The sequence below is a fragment of the Varroa destructor genome, unplaced genomic scaffold (assembly GCF_002443255.2).
Source record: "Varroa destructor unplaced genomic scaffold, Vdes_3.0 BEIS01000004.1, whole genome shotgun sequence".
Lineage (NCBI taxonomy): Eukaryota > Metazoa > Arthropoda > Arachnida > Mesostigmata > Varroidae > Varroa > Varroa destructor.
Genome location: NW_019211457.1, coordinates 22096061 through 22118212, shown reverse-complemented (window position 1 = coordinate 22118212; position 22152 = coordinate 22096061). Strand labels below are relative to the sequence as shown.

The 22152-nt window shown below is 37.2% G+C and overlaps 1 protein-coding gene across 12 annotated transcripts in view; it reads left to right on the top strand.

Moving 5' to 3' along the window:
- LOC111250276 (uncharacterized) overlaps window positions 1-22152 on the top strand; it is a 77618-nt gene that overhangs the window by 15740 nt on the left and 39726 nt on the right. For all 12 annotated transcript variants that reach the window (XR_015326084.1, XR_015326085.1, XM_086986584.1 and 9 more), the window contains 7 exons: window positions 290-548; window positions 7548-7753; window positions 9191-9507; window positions 12825-13134; window positions 16693-17019; window positions 18272-18535; window positions 19238-19452. Coding sequence is in view for 10 of the 12 variants with exons in the window: in XM_086986584.1 (XP_086842710.1) it covers window positions 290-548; window positions 7548-7753; window positions 9191-9507; window positions 12825-13134; window positions 16693-17019; window positions 18272-18535; window positions 19238-19452 (1898 nt within the window). In the remaining 2 variants the exon portion in view is untranslated. The remainder of the gene's footprint in view (window positions 1-289; window positions 549-7547; window positions 7754-9190; window positions 9508-12824; window positions 13135-16692; window positions 17020-18271; window positions 18536-19237; window positions 19453-22152) is intronic.

Here is a 22152-nt window from a genome sequence, read left to right as displayed (position 1 = left end):
TGCTGTTCCATGATATTTAATATTTCATTAATAGAAATATCCGCTGTTCACAATTTCTGGACAATCAGTAAATCATTCTGACGTCATAAAAATCGATGTGGCTTTATACTCACGGGTTCATTATAAAGTATACTGCTCGTATTACATAATGTTGAGTGAGGAATAACTTGAATGGGTTATAGGCTTAAGATGTATGTGGAGATAAAATTATAAAGTTAGACAGCATTATTATCTCCAGTGTGGTCAATTACGGTTTTCAATACTGAGTTTTTTTTACTTTCTTTTACAGGCAGATCAGTATGTGGCGCCATCCTATATACCGGATCCAATTTTATTTGGTTTAGATACTCCACCATGGATGCCATGCGAAGATGATTTATTTCCGGCCAGAAGATCTAAAGAAATCTTAGAGCAAATGGATGCTGCTTGCGATTCTCATAAAAAAGCCGGTACACAGTCGACATTAAAAGATCAATGTCAACAGGGCAGCGGAAGTACCCCCAACATTCAGGAAGAGAAAAAGGATCAGGAGAAAGACGTTTATAACGGTGATTAAAACTGCTTATATGAATAATATAAGTCGGTATCCAATTAAAGAAAAAAGACTCAGGTTGTCTCAACTTTTAAACCTTATTGCGCAGCACTAAAGCAAGATGTTTTTAAATGGTTTGCTGCTTATGAAAACAGAATTATTGTTCTTTACAGTAGCATCTCACATATCAATAAAGACATCGGTAAACATTTCCCAATGTGATACGTAACACTAACATGTCGTATTTCAGTGATCGATTTATTAACATATTATTTCAGCTTGCTAGAATCGGAATCCAGTAAATTCAACATTCATATTTTACAGTAATACCTCATAATATGCACAGGCGGTAGGTTCTATTTCATCATCTCTCTGTTTCAAGTTGCACGTCCGGTATTCGTTAGGTATTCCACCCAATGACTGGGTCTCAGTATGAAACGACGCGTGTCTATGCTTTGTTTGAACCTGAACCACAACGTGTTTCTAAAATGAGTAGGCAAAAACGTTACCTACTAAGCTATTACAGGTAGCTCATCGTCTAACATGTCAAGTAAATCTTAAATGAACTTAACTGGTTTAAGTGTTTTCTGGTGATTTTGCATATTCACATGTGTCATGTGTGAAAATGAGAAGAGGAACAGGTTTGACTGGAAAGCCGAAAACAGCGATCAGCGAATTGCTTTAGCAAAACCAATGTTAGAAACTGAGGGAAAATTTCTCGGTATTGTTGTATAAAATCAGTAACAAAAATCGTACTACGGAGCGTAAAAACTGTGTGATAGTTTACAAACTCCGAAAAAAAAAGCCAAAGAAAAAAGGACTGTGTGAAAAACTACGTTTCGCTGCCGATTTAGAGGCTGGGTTCAAGAGAACTGCCTAGAGACCTTGCTTGGATGCTTAAATTAAACGAGTTCGTCTTCGTTGGGTAAATTAAATAAATAGGTGGGCGCTTGAGAACTGAAAAAAAATCAGTTTTTTAAACAAACCTCCTTTTGAATTTCGGGAAAAAGCTTGTGGTGCTTTCGAACGTGTTGGTGAATGATTTTCCGAAAACTGCGCTATGGCAAAAATCAAACATCTTTTAGAAGTTATGATGCAGTTTTTAATTTCTGAGAAAGGTGCTGGGATGATACATTTCTTATAGGGAAGTAAAACAGCAGGAGTATACTGAGGTTATCGAGATACAGCCTCAGGTACGAAAATGGTTCCCGCAAGGTGACTAAGTTTTCATGTACAATGACGCGCCTCGTCACAGAGCTCGGGAGTTTGTAGGGTACTCACTGCCAATGAAGTTCAAGTGCTGCCACCGACCGCTAATTTGGCAGACCACAATACAATAGAACATGCCTAGAGAAGAGTTAAAGCACGGGTTCGGAAAATACAGCCACAAAATACAGATGTTTGCAAATAAATCACGCCATTTGTCAGCATTTTGAAAATGTTTGCTGACTTCTTTGTCGACATGTAGGAAGCCATCGTAAATAATAATATTGTCGCAGTCGTACGTCAAAGAGCATTTAAAAGTATCTTACTTTAGTGCTACGCAATTTGCTTTGAAAAATAAAAGTGAGCACCGATTATATATATATATATATATATATAGTATACTTCTATTACATTACAGTGTATGCTGTGGGTAGCCGGTTGAGAAGATGCCTGGAGAGAATTGCATGTCTGGCAACGAACCAACTGTGACGCTAAGACCGTCATACGGCAAGTGCGGCCTTATTCACATGGCTTTGGTCCGTTGCAAATCGAGCCAGAGGTACACAACTGGTATATTGCTGAACCAAAACTGAAGGAATGTTTCTCCCTGATGAGTCCCCCCCCCCCCCCAACAGATTCTTTAATTGTGTAAAGGAAACTTCATCAAGATCAAACGGGTTCCAATATATGGGAGCTAGATTAAGACTACATTGATTTTTTAACATGAAGAAGACAGTGAAGTCCGTCATTTTCAAGAATTTTGTCTGGGCAACAAATCTGATGAGGCTTATGCATAGGTTTGACGGCTAGGAAATAAACCAAGGAAATCAGCCTTTGGCTGACAGGTCTAGCCGCATCGATTGTGCAAATTGACAACCCAACGTGCCGCCGCTGGCAAGAACGCGAGCATTGCTAATTACCCGCGCATGCGATAGACAGGCGCCGGATTTCATCAGTTGGCTTTCCTAACTGTCCAATTTGTCGGAACTGATACCCCGTCAGAGAAATCGACATCAAGCAGTACGGGCTGCACTGCATACCGGCGCTGCAGTAAGTGCCTGTCGGTTGTACTTTCGAATCACACCGCCGTGTGACCTCGGGTGCAGGCTGCCCCAAATGCCCGTTTCCTGCCCAGACTTTTCGCTGAAGTAGATGTAAATTTTATGGTACTGCTGCATGTAGTGAAACATGCTCCTTTGTTCGTTATTGTGAGTATAGACTACTGCACTTGTTTCATTCACCTGTTCCCAGGTCGAGGAATGACAACCCGAATCGTGCAAGAGGCACTGTCTGCTCTTCAAGATCGTTACGGGGCCATAGATGCCGTCTTCACAGACAACACAAGCTACTTACGGGTCAGTGCGTCTAACAGCATTTGACGTGTTTTAATACTTGGCATGTAAGAACTGCTACAGCCCACCCGCAAGCGAACGGACTGGTAGAGCAGAGGACCCGCGCAGTTATGGAACGGCCGTTTGCGCGGTTGCTGGAGATGCCCGCCCCTTCCGTTTCCGTGGTACTTCCTTAACGCCTTCCTTAGTCGCCTTAACGATGAACACAACGGTAAGCGAAGCCCTAAACGCAATGACGTGCGAATTGCTCTATGGGTTCGAAGCCGTATTGTTCAGAGCCGCGATCCGTCCAACTTCCAGGTCCCTCTGTGTCTAAGCTACGCAAAACAGCCTGCATCCGGTTTTTCGGCGGGGACAGATACCCTAAAATAAAACCCCATTCGCGCCGATCGCCTCGGTTTGGGGAGCCTCACTTTTTACACCGCCCTCTTTAACACTTCTCAAAAACTGATGTCTAATTGAGTTGCCGTCAGTCCAACTGCCTAGTCTCCCTGTGCCTAAGCTTTGAAGGGCAACTCACATCCGACTCCTCGATGGAAAGAGATCCGCAAAACTACACCCCCTTTACCTCGGTCGCTTTGGCTTGGAACGCTGGGCCTTTTACACCACTCTCGTTAGCAGTCCCTACAGCTGCTTCTTAAATTAAGCTTGCACAGTGCGTGGAGAACATGCCGCACCTTGCCTTGCGTGAGTTCAGGTTTAAACAGAGCGTTCGAAAGACTTGCTTCTCTACGCTTGGTCTAATGAAGTTGACTTCAAAATACATATTGATATAATTTCCCGGCCGGTTGTGAGTGTAGAATACTCTCCAGTCTACCGACTAACCGTTTGTTGCCAGAGGTCTGACTAATATTTAGTACAAGTGCATTATATAAGGCCGCTACAAGCGATTCCGGCTGACCTAAAAATTGAACAACTTTTGAAAAAAAAAATGGCTGGCAAATACTAGAATCTTTTAAAAACAAATGAAAACCAGTTGGGTTTATTTTAAGTGAAATGGGTTCACAACAAAGAACCTCACATATTTTACACTAAAAAAAATACTGAAAATAAACAACCTTGGATGTTTCACATATACTGAAAAAATACGATAAATGCAGAAACTGGATTAAAAAAATGGGTTTTCCGTTGACTTCAGTGCTCGTTGGAAATTGTGTAATACATTCTATGTACAACTTGCCTGGGGCGTAGACGAATCATGGTTCAATCTTCACTGCCAACTGGACAAGATTAAGGCGAGAGAATGACGTTGCCCTGGAGAAAAATTTGGTTCGGTGGCTGTGTCTAGTAGGTTTAGGCGTAAGGGATAGTAGTACTTATAGTCGCCATCAGAAGTATTTGAGAGATATTCACCAGAACTGAAACAGTGAACGGAGATCGCGATCAAGTCATTCAGCAGACTTATGGACCGTTGACGCGCCTATTTGTCTGACCGCCAAGCTTGCAGTCTGGTTACTTGGTGACAACGTTAGACCTACGGCCATCCTTAATTCTTAAGTCTCAATTAGTTTCTGGATTGCGCAAAAGAATACCCAGCCTTAGCTTCAATCCATTTATATCCCTTGTCTGAATCCATGCACTTTCCATGAGCTTTCCATGCACTAGAAAGGGCAATTGCTGGACAAATATATCCCACTATCCATTTACTTCGAGAAGCCATAGATAGAGAAATTAAATATAAGGACGCGAATGGGAAGTATATAAGCTGCTAGAACGCTGCGACAAGTAAAAAGTAAGAGTTATTGTTACATTATGGTATTAAAAAAGCATCATTCTCATTGAAATATTTTAAAAATCTGCGAGATTCACTTGTAACAGCCTACTCTATTAATTTATCATGTTGAGAGAGGGCATATGTTAAGTAATATTAATTAATATAATTAAAAAATAGGTATGATAAAATACTGATAATAATTTTAATAATTTCTGGAGCACTTAAAATGGAGCCTTGATCTTAACCTATAATATCTTAATACATATTTTAAAATCATAAACCAGTGTATATTTCCGTATCCTACTATTGATTGCATGTGGCAAGTTAGTCAGTATGCATATTACCGATCAAAGACATAGTTTCTCCGCAATTTAATGGTAGCGACAAAGTCAGTGCCAACTCGAACTTTCTGGCGGATCCGAAACTACAAGAAGCCAATATACATGGGGGAGCTGTGATATCTGTATTATATGCTGTCTGAAAAGCCAACAATGCCAAATACTTGGAAGGATATCATCGGCTGCAGGATCAATAAAACTGGAAAGATGCCATGATCACAGAGCCGTAGATTTTGGATCTCAAACGATGAAAGAACGCGTCCAGCTGCTAGATACTGTTTGTAGATGGACTGCGTCCAACTAAGGAATTATGTAAGCTGTATCTAAGAGATCTGGCTGTGAACAATGTACGATCTACATTGATATGGTACCTGGATAAGAAGGAATTACATACCGCAGTCCTAATTAAGTGGTACACAATTAACAGTTGTTTTTACTATACCCAAAAGGCATATCCTAACATATCATCCATCGAATACCTATTTCCTAACGAGAGTTGACGAAAGTAATCGAAAGGTATCAAATGCGTAAATTCAGCAATAATGTTGTGATGGTTGGGGTAGATTTTCAGCTCAGCGAACGTGTTCTGACTGAGCTTCTCGGCGAGAAATTCAGTAGTCTTGAATTCTAATGAACTGTTTTAAGTTAGTAAACAAGGTGGACGATAAGAGGTGCACATAAGATGCGGAATGTTGCAAAAGGTCGAGGTTACCAGCTCCATGGTGCATTACTGCGTTCGAACTTTACAGGATAGAAAGATGATGCAGTGATCAAACTGACTATATAAAAGCCGATACAGAAAACTAAAATATCTAGAGTAGGAAGTATTTCATGTTAAATTATAAATAAATTGAAGTAAAAGTCGCTGTTTTTTCTGCAGCTGAAATCCACACACGTGAAAGATAAAAACGAATCACCGATTCCTTATTTACAAGAAAAGTCGAGCCGTGGATCAGCACACTGATCCGGTGCGTAAATTTTAACCTAGCAGCTGACTTGCTGCGGCATCCTGGACGGATATAGCTCTTGGGCTGAAAAGCCGAATACAGCTCGCATACTGCATCTATCACACATCTATTCAGTCTTATTAACCTATCGCAGCCTTTTCAGGGTTCCTGCGAGAGGTTTCTTTTAGGATATTAGTCCCCGAACCACCATATTGTGAGTTATAGCGTCCTTGATAGTCTACTGGGTATTTCTTTTTAGGCCCTTTAATGATTCTACAAAAAAAAAGCATTTGTATAAGGCAATTTGTCGTTCTACCTGCTTTCTGCTTGAAGCACCAAGTTGCCTTTTTCGGTGGAGGTATCCCTGCAAGAAACCTGCTTGCTGTCTCGAGTTAACAATACGTAGTCTATATCCTCAGGCACGGAACTCCTTTTGCGTAAAACACAATTCCAATGAAAGGAATATCACTGGGCAAAGCACCGTGAGCACGAAAGTGTAAGACAGGCCGACTTCTGAGGCCATTCTTCACAGTGTCAGCGGATGAGACCGAGATCAAAATGGGTCTAATAACGAACTTTAGGAAAAAAAGACTTATAAAGATCTATGGAATTAGATTTTATAGACATAATACGCAGAGGTGCGAATAGTGAAGAAGACGTTAATGAGGTGGTGCGGTCAATTATAGTAGTGATCTTACGTGATGCCGACATTTATTTAGATTCAGATGGGACCGAGTATGTCTATAATCGAGGCTCAGACTCCTACCAAGCATAAAGTTCCGTATAAAAGGTTTCAGATTAAAGGGAAATGTTTTATGGCAATAGCTCGTTATATAAGCTATGGAGAAATTTAATGAAGAGTGCGTTAGCAGAAATGACAAACAGGTTCGAAAACCCTGCTGCATAAAGTGTTGTGGGAACAAGTACAAGTGCTCTTTCAGTTGTTCTAATTTGTAGAGAATAAACTACGGTGGCTTTTACTATAAACAGGTAAAGAGTTAGCAGACAATGTAATCGGAACGCTAGTAAAAGCTATACTCTGGGAAAACCAGGTGTACCAACGAAGAGCAGTACCTTCTCGATAGGGCAATTATAACCACAGCGACTCCAAAAGGAAACGTCATAAATTTATGGTATGTTCGGTTAAAATTAGCCAAAAATGAAAAAGTAGCAGTTTCTCCTACTAGATTTCACAGGGAAACCTACAAAATACGAACGTACATATATAAGGTATACTGGCGAACCTCATAATTGGTAAATAAAACAGATATGTTATTTGAAAAGGAGTTCATTTTTATTTTTAGGAAAAAATATTGCCCACTTCTAAAACCTAAATCTGTAAATAATCCTACTGGATAATATGACGAGATATGCCAGTAGTGTATTCGTTAAGGTATTTAGCGTTATATTGTATATCATATCCAGTAACTTATGATTATGGTTTTTGTTCTTCTACAGAATCCAATACAGAGAAGCGTTCTACCGTGGAAAATGCTATCACAGTGAAGCGTATAGTGAGATCCGAAGTTGACAAAACACCGCAAGAATCAGATCAGTTGACAGGTATTGCGGATCATCGAGAGCAAGAGATGGATGATGACCTACAAGAAATCAATCGAAAGGTCAATGAAATTGATCGGGAGATAGAACGACTCGAAATGGAGGTATGTTGGGCCAAGTCATTTTACTGGCAAGCGTAACAATGAAATATAAATGGTTTTAGTTTGAATACCACGGAACCGACCACATGCGTACCGACATGGTACTGTACTTCTGAATTTAACATATAAATAGATTTTTATTAATATTTTAAAACATGCACTCTAAAGAAGCTCTTTCCTTGAAATTTCACCTTTATATATATATATGTTTATGCAATATTTTTATAACAGAGGTTAATTATCTTTCGATATATTAGTTGCTACCTTTGATCTTTCTATTTATGCTTTGTATTTTAATTACTGCTATTATTATGTCTAGAAGATCATTATAACTATCATTGCAATACTCTTTATTAGAATACTTGTTATTTATACCTACTGCTCATAACGTATTTTATGTGCTTATTATTCATAATATACTTTATTTATTACATGTACGAAGCAGCTTATTTTCGATTCCTATATTGCTAATCTTCCATTTAGTTCTTCTTAGTTCATGTTGTCTCTGTATCTTAAAACTATGTCTGATAGCACCGCTCAACTCCTTAAAAATCTCACAACATGTCACATTGTTTTCCACAGTTCCGTTATGCATACCATATATACATTTCTTTGCTCCAAATTTCCATATTCTTCTGATTCTAGTGAACTTTATCCTCGTTTTTAATACGCCGCTCCTAGTATCCAACAATAAACCTAATGCTAATGTAAATTATACGGAAGTTCTGAAAGCAACCAAACTACTTTTTTCCTTTACAGCCTTGAAATGGTTTTTGGTTACACCTCTATTTTCTTTTTTGTCATAAGCTGTTCGGTGTATTCGTCTTTTGGCATATTTCGTTATCTTTTTACAACTGTCAGTATTAGCTTGATATATATATGTGCACCCATTTGAATGATTCGTGCATGTGAGTTGCAAATCATACATTCGAGCGTTGAATTCCATCTATTCGTTTTGCTAGAGTATGTTATGATAAGTACAAGCAGGCTTTTTTTCAACTCGACATAACAACTAAACCTGTTGCAAATGCTCAAACGCAACCACCACAATTTTTCATCTCTTTATAAAAAACATTTAAAAAATATACATAAGACAATTCCTAATCTTTTTTTAGATCACATCTGCATTGCAAGCTCAATTTCTTGCCTTTTATTGTTATTCTACTTTCTTTTCCTATATAGATAACTCCGCATACTGTGCGTTAACTTCTCAAGAGATTACGTGTTTGTAAATTGACCTGTTGAAGGTAATACGATATGTATAGGATATTTTTATGGCAACATGTCTACACATGTACAAATCGCCATCCACAGTGGCACCATCGAACAAGAAATGCTGTTTAGCCCATTGTTAATGACTTCTTTGATAAATTATCTTAATGATCAATTTATAAAGTCATAGGTGTTTAAAAGATTTTTCCCAAACAATGATGCTCTAAGGTACGGGATCGCGAGGTGCTCCGAAGAAGGGAATCAGAAGATAAAGAAACGCTCTCTCCTGAGATAAAAGAAAAGCTACACGTGGAAGGGGACCGATTTGAAGTGATACGCAAAGAACAAGAAGTGATGAGAAGTGAGGAGCATTTAACACCACTCAGCGTCGAGGATGTCTCTAAGATGAAAGCTGAGGAGATTCGGAGAAAGCAGGAAGAACACCATAAAAAGGAAAATGAAAAACTTCGTCAAAGGGAAAGTCGAGATAAAAAAGGAAAAATGCACCAAGTTGAAGGGAATAACGCAGCAGAACGAACTTGCAGGTAATAAGATCCATAAACACCCCTCATTAGCATACTCGCAGCTTATATATAAAGGATGGGACTACATGAACCAAACCGTTTATTTGAGTAAGGGAACCTTGCTTTCGAAAATAAATGCTGTAAAATTTTCAAAAATTTTGAGTTCGGTAAAATTAGCCTTACTGGATCGTTTTTAGTACCAAATTGTAAAATGTGCTGTTTTTTGGAACGACTGAATGTTTTTTACATCCCTATCGAGTTTCTCCTAAGCGATACAAATGCAAATGACCAGCCTATTTTCTTACTACAGTCTTGCCTGCTTTACAGCTATATTTTTAAGGCAGACTAAAAGGATGTTGCGTTTAATAATTTAAACTATATTTAGGGGGGGGGGGGTGTAGAAGACAGGCTGAGTTGCCAATTGACAACGAAACTAAACAGACACACAGAATAGGTGGCATCGCAACCGAAGTGCAAGAAAGTATCGGGTGGCTCTTTAAACACGGCTCGATCGGCTTTCCTTCCGGCAACCCAACAACCTATACTTTGCACGTTGATGAACTCTGTGCAGAAAGCGTTCGAAGTTCATTTTGGTAACAATTTTTCATCTTCAAATCTCTTTAATTTAAATTCTAACTAATTCTCCAAAGGTAATCATGCACATATATTGCCCGTTTGCTTGGGTAATATCACAAGAACGCGGGGATCTAATTAAGATGCTTGCCTTCATTCCCGTAAGTGGGACATTCCCATAGCACCTTATATTTCCTAAGGTGCACTAAAGGGAATATATGCTAATGGATGCACTCGTGAGAAGCCAAGGTTTTGCACAGTTGTCCGGATGGTTCAAAAAATGAAATATCTAAAAATTGTCATGAATGTTTTATTGTTTTCGGAGAATCACAAAACTCGTACAATTTTTAATGTGATGAAGTCAATTTTAGAAAATGACATCTTCATCAATATACTAATCCCACACTAGTTAAAGAAGCCACAACCTTTACACGTGTCGGACTTTGGACTACCCACAGCTTGGCTCTGTATAGCTAAATAGAACTTTGTTACGGTATAAGAATTGCATTTCACGACGTATTCCGTCTCGTTAAAAGTTCATACAAAACATGATCTAAGATAATAAGAATTGTTGAAGGATTTTGGAAAACAGGTATTTTTCTACAGAATGAATCCAGACAAACGGGGAATTTGCGTCTAAGTCGTGAATTTGTTAACGTACGATTCTTCTAAAGGGCAAAAGCGGGAATAACATAAAACTTAGTAAAGGTGCACGAGTTAATCAAACAGCGAATAGGAAGTTACAAGGTAAGAAACGTATAACTGCGTCCTGAGCTGACAGGTCCTCACGAAGAAGGGAGAGGTGTCTTTTATAAAAGGAAAAATGCTATTGATGTTACGCCGGAAGGATATATGTGAACGATGTGTGGTTACGAAGTTGAGCCGACATACCTCCTCAAATGTCCCAAAAATCTCAGGAGCAAGAAACTGAAAGGCATTTTTGGCCAAATGTCAGCTGCAGGAAATTTTTTTAACAAGCAAAGCTTGCAAACCATTTGCCATTCTCACAAAAAAAAACATTGGTAGCTCAATTTTTAAAAATTCTATCTTTCCTTTCAGCTGTCAAATAAATCAGTTTCAATCAGTTACGTTACCCAAAAAGTGCTGTGTATTGAAAACAAAATTTGAAAAAATCGATCCGTTTAGCAAAAAATCATTAATGACCTCACTTCTGTCCCATTAATTCCAACTAATGGGACTATATAGGTCAACGACAGAAACATTTTTGATCGATGATTTTTCGAACATTAGCTTATTTTGCTTCCCATTTTAGACGACAAGATTGAACGACGACCAAGTGAACCTTACTTTTCGACACACTGCTTCTCTTCCAATCGCGGTACTGTGCGATAACAAACTAGTGCTCTCTAAATCGCTATAAGCACCTCTTTTATCGTAATGTTCTTTGTTTAACCCGTTTACACTAGTTATCCATAATTCGTAGATATAACACTTAACATAGTTTTTAGAGTCAGGGAATTTACATATATATATACACATGTATATTGTTTGAGCTCAATAAATTTAAAACCATTTTTAGCTACCATTGAATTTTTAAGTCGTTTAGGTCCTGAACTGTAGATATTTTGTATTTAACACACGCACACATTTTGATTACTAAGTAAGATCATCGTATGAAAACTGTTTATGTGATCGCAAGGGCAGAAAAATTACGATGCCCGTGTTAATTTAGATCCTTTATTTTTTTACCACAACCACACTATTTGGGTCGTGTCTAAATTTTCAATGAACTAGATTGCCTGATACCGATTGACTGATAACTAAGACCGAGAATAACCGATTTTTTGCTTCTAAATCGACTGTGTTTTATTAAGATGCTCATATTTAGGTTATATAGTAGAAAATCTTGATTGCCTCAGCATTTATTTCGTGCAGGTATAGAAATGCAAATCGATACATGTTTTTTAGTTATTAAAGATTTTTTTCATTGTTGTCTTGATTTTGCGCGAGCCACTGGTTCTCTCAGTGTACTCAGTGTTGAATTTTCATTACACTCTATAGCTCTTCTTATACTCCACGAAAGATTTGTAGTAATGGAAATCTTTACCTGTTTTTTCAGTTTTTTTAACTAAACTTTTTTGTTATAATTTTTGACTATTATTGTAGAGAGTCATCTTATAGTTATTTCTAGTAATTCGTAATAAACCAGTTAATAAATAACCAAATAAAAATATTTTTCAAAGTTTCTGAAGTTTCTATTTCAAAAACAAAAGCTAAGGCTTTTCAGTTATTTCGAGTACGTTTTAAAAAGATACACGGCTTTAAATAATGATCGGAATGTAAATAGTTTTCCCTTTTCCATAACAAAAAGACAAACATTTTGGTATGCATTGCTATTTTTTTGGGAAAAGGCTGTCAAATGCAATCACTGTTCCATGTAAGTTCTATTGTAAATAATGCTCAAGTTGATTAAGGTGACACATTGATCGAAGATATCCAATAAATTAAATTAGTCGAAAGATATTAACTTCGGAAAAGCGTTAGATTATCTTTACCAAAAATTAAGAGCTCCATTATTTGGTAGACAAATGCAAAATATTTGTTCGATAATCACTTTGTATGAACAAAAGTTCGGTCGCATATTGTACATGTAAGAGGTTAAAAAGACCTGCGAATATATCTTTGGGGTCTAAACTTTTACGGTATCGCATCCTTGTGATAATCATGACAAGAAGTTAACAAAAGTCTAACGCTTTCTTATTCCTAGTTAATGACTACCTTGTTTTTCTTTATTTGAATCTTAGGTACTCTGTAGGAAATGGGAGACTACCACGAACTTCAGAGCGTAAGAAAGATATCGATAAGAGACACAAAAATTTAGAAGCGCCCGACGGAGGCCAAACGGAGCAGGAAAAGGGGAATATTTTGATAAAAAGCAAGTCATCTTGTGAGACTGAGAATGAGCACGTTAAAAAAAGCGTATCAAACGATGAACAGTGCAGAGAAATTCAAGAAAACTATACCTCAGGGGATGACAAGAGAGGAGGAGGGGACCGGAATACTCGAAAGGAGTATCCAATACAAACTAATCTTTCAAATGACACCAGCATGATGGTAAGTAAAAAGCTTCGTAGAAGATTTTGATGGGAAAGCTTTACTTTTTCCCAATATAAAGCTCCACAAGGTTCTAAAAATACGCCTACTGTACAGTACAAACTTCACGCCCAATGCAGGAATTTATTTGTAACGAATTCAAATAATCAAGGATAATATAATAAGTGATGACATTTAGAAGAGACATATGGGCACGAGGATTCCGTTACTAACCAAGAAGTACGGACTAAAATAAGCAAGCTAACAAGGAAAAACGCGCAATACTATATATAATATCATATCAGCGTCATACAAGAACGTCGTCTAGCATACATAAATAATCTTATGATTGGGTCAGAAGGAGTGGTGTTTTCTCGTTCAGGATAAGCTCACGAAATCTCTGGAGCAGAAGCTGATTGGTAGAAAACAAATGACGTTTGTTTTGCATTTTTACAGGTTTTGTTTTCTGACTTCTCATTTGCTAATGATACAAAAATTTAATTTGCTTACAAAATTTTAAGCTTGCTTCAGGCTCTAATTTCGAATAATAAAACGGCATTTTCCAATTTTTTCTTATTTGAAAATTATTCTAATGATGTTGCGGAAGTAACCCAGGATATATGTCTCGCGTACGACAACGTTTTTATAGCCAAAATATATAAGTTTACTTAGCAATGATATTCCTCGACGAAATTGACAAATCAACTGGAAAAGATTATTTAGGTCAAAGATACTACTTTTAAAGTTAGCAAGCTTTCTGTAGCTTTTGAGTCGTATTATTAGCTGGCACATATCGCGGAACGTTCCCGTGGAATTTTGGCTTTTGAGAACGACAAATATAAAATGTCAAAGATATTATTATTTCTTTCAGACATACCTATGGAAAACCGTTGAAAAAACTGGAACTGCTTATATACCAACTTAACAAAAAAAAATTTGATCAGTGGATAACACGGATATAAGAAATCTCACTGATTTCGGTTAAATATAATGTGTTCGAACACATGAATCTTAAATTGTTCTTACATAAAAAAGATACATAAGCTTATGATAATCACAGAAATAGTTTTGCTACATTCTCCTGATATCCAGACAGCTCTCCCAATGATTATCAGCAAAAACAGTGACTAGACGATGAAACAACTTAATTAATGGTAAATGCAGGACACGGGCATAACGGCATTTTATGTGCCACCTTGACAAACAACATGGATGTTTCGACTGTACAAAATTTAAGAAGATTCCAGGTGGCGAATTGGTCAAAGAACCCAAAGTTAGGAGCTTCTAACCAATGAATATTTCCTATCGACTTGCTAAATGGTCTAATTGAGAGGACATTTGACAATACTCAAGGTAAAACAAGCAGTAATAATATAACGATATGTATGTACAAGGCCAGTTAGAAAGGCTTCATAAACAACAGTTCCCACTTTCGCCAAAAAGAAAGATATTTTATTGGATTTGTTCTAACAAAATTTGGACGAACTTAGACCAAGTCTTAATTGGATTTTAGAAGCTAACAAACATGTCAATTCTCGACAAATATATAGAGGAACTCTAGCTAACTCCTTAAGAACGGTAATTTGAGTGAAAGAAATTACGGCAAACACATAGATTATAGTTCGACACTTCAAGTAAGTTCGATAAGTCAAGGAGGTGTGTCTGACGAAGCAAGGACGTACTGAGTACGGCGGGCTAGGTCAATATTTTAAGAACCTCAGAGAAACAAAGAAAAAAGCAAAGGATTAGGAAGGATATACCTTACCTACTAAGCTATTATAGGGACAACCACTTTACGTCTAGAGAACCTAAAAAATTCCGCTAAAGTGAAAATGTTTAAAATCTCTATACGATGAAATGTAAATAATATGCACTGCCAATAATGTAAGCATGCTTTTATCTAATAAGTTTAGAAAGAATGGGCAACATCTGGTGCAACTTCACTAAGATGACACCTAAGAAGCTTAACCCACATGGTCAAAGCATCTACAGTAGAAGAAATAAGGCCTCTAGCCCATTAGAATTAACAGTAAAATTTGAAATACGTATGTTATGTTTGAAATCCATATTCCATTAATGGACTACATATGCAATAATTAAAAAAATTTATTATAAATATTGCATACAAATGCGAATTAATGTGTATGAATGTTATCGACTCCTTTGGTCTTTTAATTTGTATGATGTTTAAAGAAGGAATTATTCTTGCACAAAAAGTAGGTAAACCTTGCCGTCAGTTAGTTCATCATATTATCAAATTATCGTCATCAAATCATGTGCTCTAGTGCTTTACAGTAGTAAAATAAGCATTCTTCTTCTTCGGATAATTCTTTACTGAAATGGCGAAATTTTTATTAACATAACGGATGCGCAAAAAACAGATTCTGCTTAAACTAATGAAGCGGCTCTTATTGGTTAACTTGTTAACCGTCTCAGCCGTATTATATCAGACTGAATGGCCTATCGATGGTTTAACTACAAGTTCTTAAGACGATCGCCTGAATTTCTGCGCATTAAAGTTATTCCTCGTATCCGGAGCTTTTTATACATGATCTTTCCTATCAAACTAAACCTAGCCACGAGGACAGTGAAAATCATTAAGGCCGCTCTCAAGATTTTCTGCATACCTGTTGCGCCATCCCTTCAAATTTTCTTAAATTTGATATGATGAGAAAAAATAAAATAAAAAAATCCCCTAAATTTATAAATTAAAAAAGCCACAGGCAACAAGGCCGAATAAATGAGTGGATTAAATATGAAAGATTATTTGCTTCGAAGGAGACGGAAGAAACTAAGAGCAAGCTCTACTAAGAACAGTAAAGGATCAGAGGAATTCTTCCAAAGTTTCGATTATTTGTGAAGAAGAGACTCACGCGATTTCTCCAAAATTTCGCGACTTTATTCTTAGATACTGTAGGGCCTTGAGACATAAATATATATTAAAGAAATGCCTTGCAGCAGCAACATTGGTGAGAAACATCTTAGCGGTATGCTACTTTATTGTTAGTTTGAAGCTCTTATTTGGAACATGTAGTAACCATAAAGCCGTAGCTTGTCGCCTCAAGCTCCTTCAAGCACTGCTAAATCTTTTTTGACAGCTAGAAGCTTTAATGACACGACTACTGGACAATGTCGTTCTGCTAAGGATATTTCTCTAAAAACATCTGTCTTGATTTTCGCTACATATTTGTTTACGACCTACGTAAACAGCGGTCGGTAATAATGGTCTCCTATTCGTCACGAAATCGAACAAGTAATTAGAAATTTGAATGATACTTTAGTTTCCTCATTATTTAAACGTTCGGTGCATGATATTTCTTTCACGACACAAAATGTGCGCATGCTTTTTGTTTTCTTGTTTTACACTTGAAAGTTCGCCTAACATTGCAAATTGTCTAGGGCGTCTCGACGAATTGATTAGAGGCCTGCTTCGTCTGGACTGTAAAGCGTCTGCTCGAAATAGCGTTTTTATTTATCGAGAAAACAAAGTTAATTGTATTTTCCGAACTTTAATACCTAGAAAATGTTTAATTTACGGGAAACAATAACCAAGAATGAGTCACCTTCATTGTTGTTCAGCTGGCATCTCGTCCCGAGTCGTGTTCCTTGACATACGTTACGGATCAAAGTGAGTTCCACCGAACGACGGCTGAGCTCGAGGAATTCCGAGAACCAGGATGGCATAGCGTGGATCCAAAGGATCATAGCAGCCAGTTTAAAGGCAAGCAAGACAGTCCCTCTGAAGCAAACGATAACGACTCGCAAGCTTATCGATCTGTTGAATACAGTCAGCAGAATACCGCAAATCCCGAAGACCAAACGGTTTATAGAGAAGTGCCAAAAAGTGGCCAGCATACCCCACGGCACAACGTCTTGCAACCAGGACCGGGAATCCTTAAAAATAAGGTGAGTCTTTAAGACTATCCATTTTGCGTAAGACGAGCGTGGTAGGTCTTTTTTTGCCTTTTATGCCGAAGTTATGCCTTATCACAATCTTTGATAATTATAGGTAAGTAATGTTAATATTTAATACTGCACCAGAATTATACAAAACAACCAGGTTGTAATGAGAAATCAAAAAATACCTATTTCTTTAAACTAATTTATTGACATAAAATACAAGGTAAGCAAGCTAAAATAGGCTAAACCTCGCAAGTTGTGTCGCTTGTGTCTACGAGCGACACAAATCTTGAGTGCATTTGTAACTCAAGCAGCAAAAGTTAAATAACATGTTTGGGGCATCCAAAGCAGGACACACAAGGCCTTTTGGCATATCTTTAGAGGCAGTGGCTAGTGGGCTAACAAAAACGTTTAATGAACACAATTACTGAGAGCGCATACAGAAATTATTTCGCTCCACTACAATAAGCAATTTCGCTGTAGAACTATTATAAGAAATTAAAGTATCAATAGGCAAACAGTTTCAGCAAATCAGTTATAATGAGACCTGTATTAATTATGGCCTATACTCGCTATCATAATTTGTGATTTCGAATAACGGGCGCTGTAGAATCGTCATTGTAGACTAATAAATCATACATACTCGCATGCATAAGGTACGTTTTAGTAAGCTGTAAGCCTATCTCTTACATTTATCTCTACATTTGTGATTTCTTCGCCTCACTTGTATCTTCTCAGAATTTGTAATTTTTGATTCATCACTTTGCCTATTTTGATGTGTGTTCGAGGATGTCGTAGCAGAACCTCAGTAATTCCATCTCGATGCTTTATCATTGCTGTAACTCTTTGTAGGGGCACGACTAGAAATACAGTATTGCATTGGTATATAAAGTAGTCCATGTATTATGTTTTACAATTTGATGTTTTGAATTGTGTGAGTCTTTTTAGAAATCCGATTCAAAACCGTGAAAAATCCATTAAGAATGTAGAATGATCATAGTGGACTTCGAAATACGGGAAATTATACGGATAGTAATCTTACTACATCGAAGCTACAATGTATGTGACAAAGTGACTGAACTTCAATACCGACTTCTATAAAAAAAAAAATTACTTCTCGATTGAACCAAGTTACAAGTTTCAACTATTGATTTGTGTGTGAAAAAAAATTGCTTTCTTAACAATGTATAATATAACCAATTGCGGCATGCTGCGTATTTTACATACACGTTTCAAATACCCACTTGTAAAACTGCAGGGGGTTTCTGGTATCTCTGACACGAGGCGATCTTCATTTGTATCACGCGGAGCGGATTCGACAATCGTGGAACTCGACAGGCCACAAGATGATCCTTCCTCCACACCACTTGTACCAGTTTCTGAGCTCTATAACAAAAATAGCCAGGCACAGACGGATAAGGCAACTGAAGATACCGTTGAATGCAAAGATGACACGCAAGAAGGCTCGGAAAATAAAGAGTCCTTGATGATCGAGGAGGATCAAAACGATATAGGGCGCAAAGTGAGTGCTCAGTCGAAATAGCTATCCATGGCGAGTTGTATTGGACATTGGTATTTTCCCATGATACGCGAAGATGTAATAATGATTTCAGTTTTCAAAATCAGTTTTGAATTTAGACCACTATATTGTTAATCTACGACCCGCGACCTCCTTCACCGACTCCTTCACAAAATATTGGGTTGCGGAGAAAGTATTAAGCGTTTTGTCAGATAGATAGCTTTAAGGTCACATATAATATCGGCTTTAAAAGTGGAAATTTGACAACAGCAGATGTACTAACATTATAACAATGCCTTTCAGATTTAAAATAAAGCGCCTTTTGAAAAGAAAAAGAAGTTTCCGCAAAAATTCGCATGTTAGTTTTTTTTTGCGATAACGGCACAAATGCTGTCCAGACCTTTGAAAACTTGTGCTGTTTATGGGCAACATGCGTTAGCGGAAAACACGATTCAAATAATTTTGTCTCTTTCGTTCTGGAGATTTCGATATAAAAGACGCTCGTCGTAATGGTTGATCAATTACATAAAGTGCGTACAGAATATGAAAGCACTTTTAATTGTACTAAACATTCTGTTTCACTTTTGGGATTTAAAAGTATAGGAATCTAAAGGGGTGTAAATTTAAATCGGAAACACTGATACGTAGATAAAAAAGAGTTAAGTTACATCGCACATGAGCCATAATATTGATTCTCCTTTGAAGGCTCAATATATTGAAAAAGAGATAGAGAGAAGACGTGGAATGATGCAGCGAAAAACGCAAGATGGATCCGTATGTAATGAAGACGAGGCACGGGAATGTGGTGACCCAGATGCGAAAATAAAAGCACACATACCGTGTCAACATCAAAAAGGATTCTGGCAACAGACGTGGGAGGAAAACCATCTAGATAAAAACTTACGGGCTGAAAGCAAAAGGTGAGTGTGCATTTTGTAAGCGCTTAGCATGCTGTACATGTTTTGCTATTTATTAAAAGATACGATTAAAGAATAGGCTAACATATATTTTCCTAAGCTGCCAATGTCTGTTAGTCAGGCTGTTCGCAAACCTCTACTATAGCACATCTTATGAGGCGTGTGCGTGTTCATTCATATCTAATGCTTAAATTATTCTCTTCAACTCATCTGTTTGTACTGTAAACATTTGGTTCGAGCTTTACCCTAGATATCCCAAACGTGTGGGTGCAGCTCAAAGCAGATGTATTGTATTATGTGCAGGTAAGGGGCAGGCCACCGAAAAATGAAAGCCACTTTATGTTCACTTGCGTTCTGTTAAAAAATACATTAAAATACTGTAAGCTTGGATTCCAAATTAATGTCAAAAGCGCTTCATCGAAAGCGGTTTTAAAAAATTCCTTGTATTTTTTTTTGCCTTTCTATTAATACAAAATGCCGTAGGTGCGTCAACTATTAGACTACTACTAGATCTGAACTGCGTTTTTTTTATTCCCAGTAATAGTTTCAACTAATTGATACTTTGGACAAAGCAATGCTGCTACGCGCACAAACGCAGCTTCATACGCCATTAATACATCATGACTAAATATATAATTTACAAAAAAAAAATTATGCTGACTTATTTCTGATGTACGCAGCTAAGTTGAGAAAAGTAAGAACCCTACTACGAATGGAGTAACTTAAAATTAATAATTAGCCGTCAAACGAGAAGGATTGAACATGATTCACCGCCTATCTAACTAGTGATATAAAATATATAGGAAAAATAAATTTCTATAGTGCAAAGACACCGAATTTTGGCCCGAGATCTATCCTTATCACATTTTAAACGCTTCAACTTGCCGTTATCATATGGCGCCTGAATGGAAATCCTGTAACCAGTAGGTCACTTTTATACTAGAACTTCATTATTATCGGCAACATCGGAAAAAAAATTTAGCAGTTCACTAGTTATGATCCACGCAAAAATTTTATTAGGTTCCAGCTAATATTTGTGGACAAAGAATTTTTCGAGGAGGGCTTAAAAGACCCTAAATCCTTTTCCAGATACACGAAAAAATTCGGATGTGTGAGACTTAGTTGGCCCTGCTAGACAGGTCTAGACGATTTGTTTTACACACCATGTGGCTGTATTTGATTTGTATACCTGTGAATAATTGCATTAACTCTCACGGTGTGATTACATCGCTCTTCCTTTACCTGGACCGCAATAAGCATTCGGGAATGTTTTCTAATCATATGTACCAAAATGTAGCCCATTTCAGCAAAATCATGGAATTATGAAGATCGCCGAAAGAGCCAAAAACAAAAATGCAATTCATAGTCAAATGATGGCTACAATTGTAAACACAATGGTGATACAATTAAAAAGGTAGAGATCAAGCACTTGAACTGTATTAGCTAGCGCAGTGCTTGATTTTTTTTGACTAATTGTATACTGGTTTACTTCACTACGGGACTACAGAACACACTGAGGCATGTAAGACGATGCTCGTGGCTGTCATCATAATGCTATTCACCGACGGTGTTGTAGTTGCGGTAGCGGTAATTTCTAAACGTCATCATAAATGACGAAGAAGTGCTGTTGTTGTCGCGTTCGTCCCTTTTTAACCGTCAAAATTCATAAGAGCGTGTATTCTGTTTTGACTATATCATCGCGAGCTTGTAGGCCTCTCTAGATTAATTCCCGTGTGAAAACAAGATACCGCTGGAGGAGAATAAATTGGGGGAAAAATCCACTAAAAAATAGCTCAGTCAATTTCGCCAGACACTCTTCAGAACAACGACAAACCATTAAAAAATCGAAATAAAAAATGCACTTCATAAACAGACAAAAATCAATAATGTCAGTAATAAAGTTAGTAGGTTTAAAATAAATGAAAATCAAAAAAAAGAATCTTTTTAAAGGCCCTTTTGAAGCACTATAGGCAAACCCAATCCAATTGTTTTGATTGACAGCTACCTGTGTCACAAACAAGACATAGCTTTACGTCATGTCAAGAAATCATCCTTAAAATGCAAATCTTAGTTCCGGCATATGGTACACGTAAATAATTAGCTTGAAGTAGCTCACTGCCTATATTTAAAATGCTCTTAATTAATCACATATAAACGTTCTTATGCTTGAAGAACTAGAGAAGATCTGCATGGTTTTATAACACTATTTAAGTCATAGCACTTTATAGATGACTTATATATAAAACTTGGTTTTAGGGATTCAGTTACTTTTTACTATTTTTATTTTATTATTCCTGCTAATATCACATTAGATTGCAATACTTGAAAATAGTCTTAGATTTTAGGAGTCGGACATTCCATTACAGGCGGAAAGCCGAAATAGTATGCTGATATCCATACGACAATTTCTATGCCAAAATATCAATATCCTTGGTATCACATTTACTATATATAGAATAAACCAGCAGCTAATACCAGTTTCGAGCGTTATTTGAGGTCTATGCCTCTAAGGTCTAAGAAATCCCAGCGAATTTCGCTTTTAATAGAAGTGTTACCAATATTGTTAAATTATTTATTATCAATCATTATGTATATTTTATTTCTAAAAGGAAGGTATTTTACAAGTTTTTCTTGGCAGGTTTCGTATGCACAACTCTAAAGTATGGTGGTTGTACATGAAGAACACCAGTGAAGTATCGGACG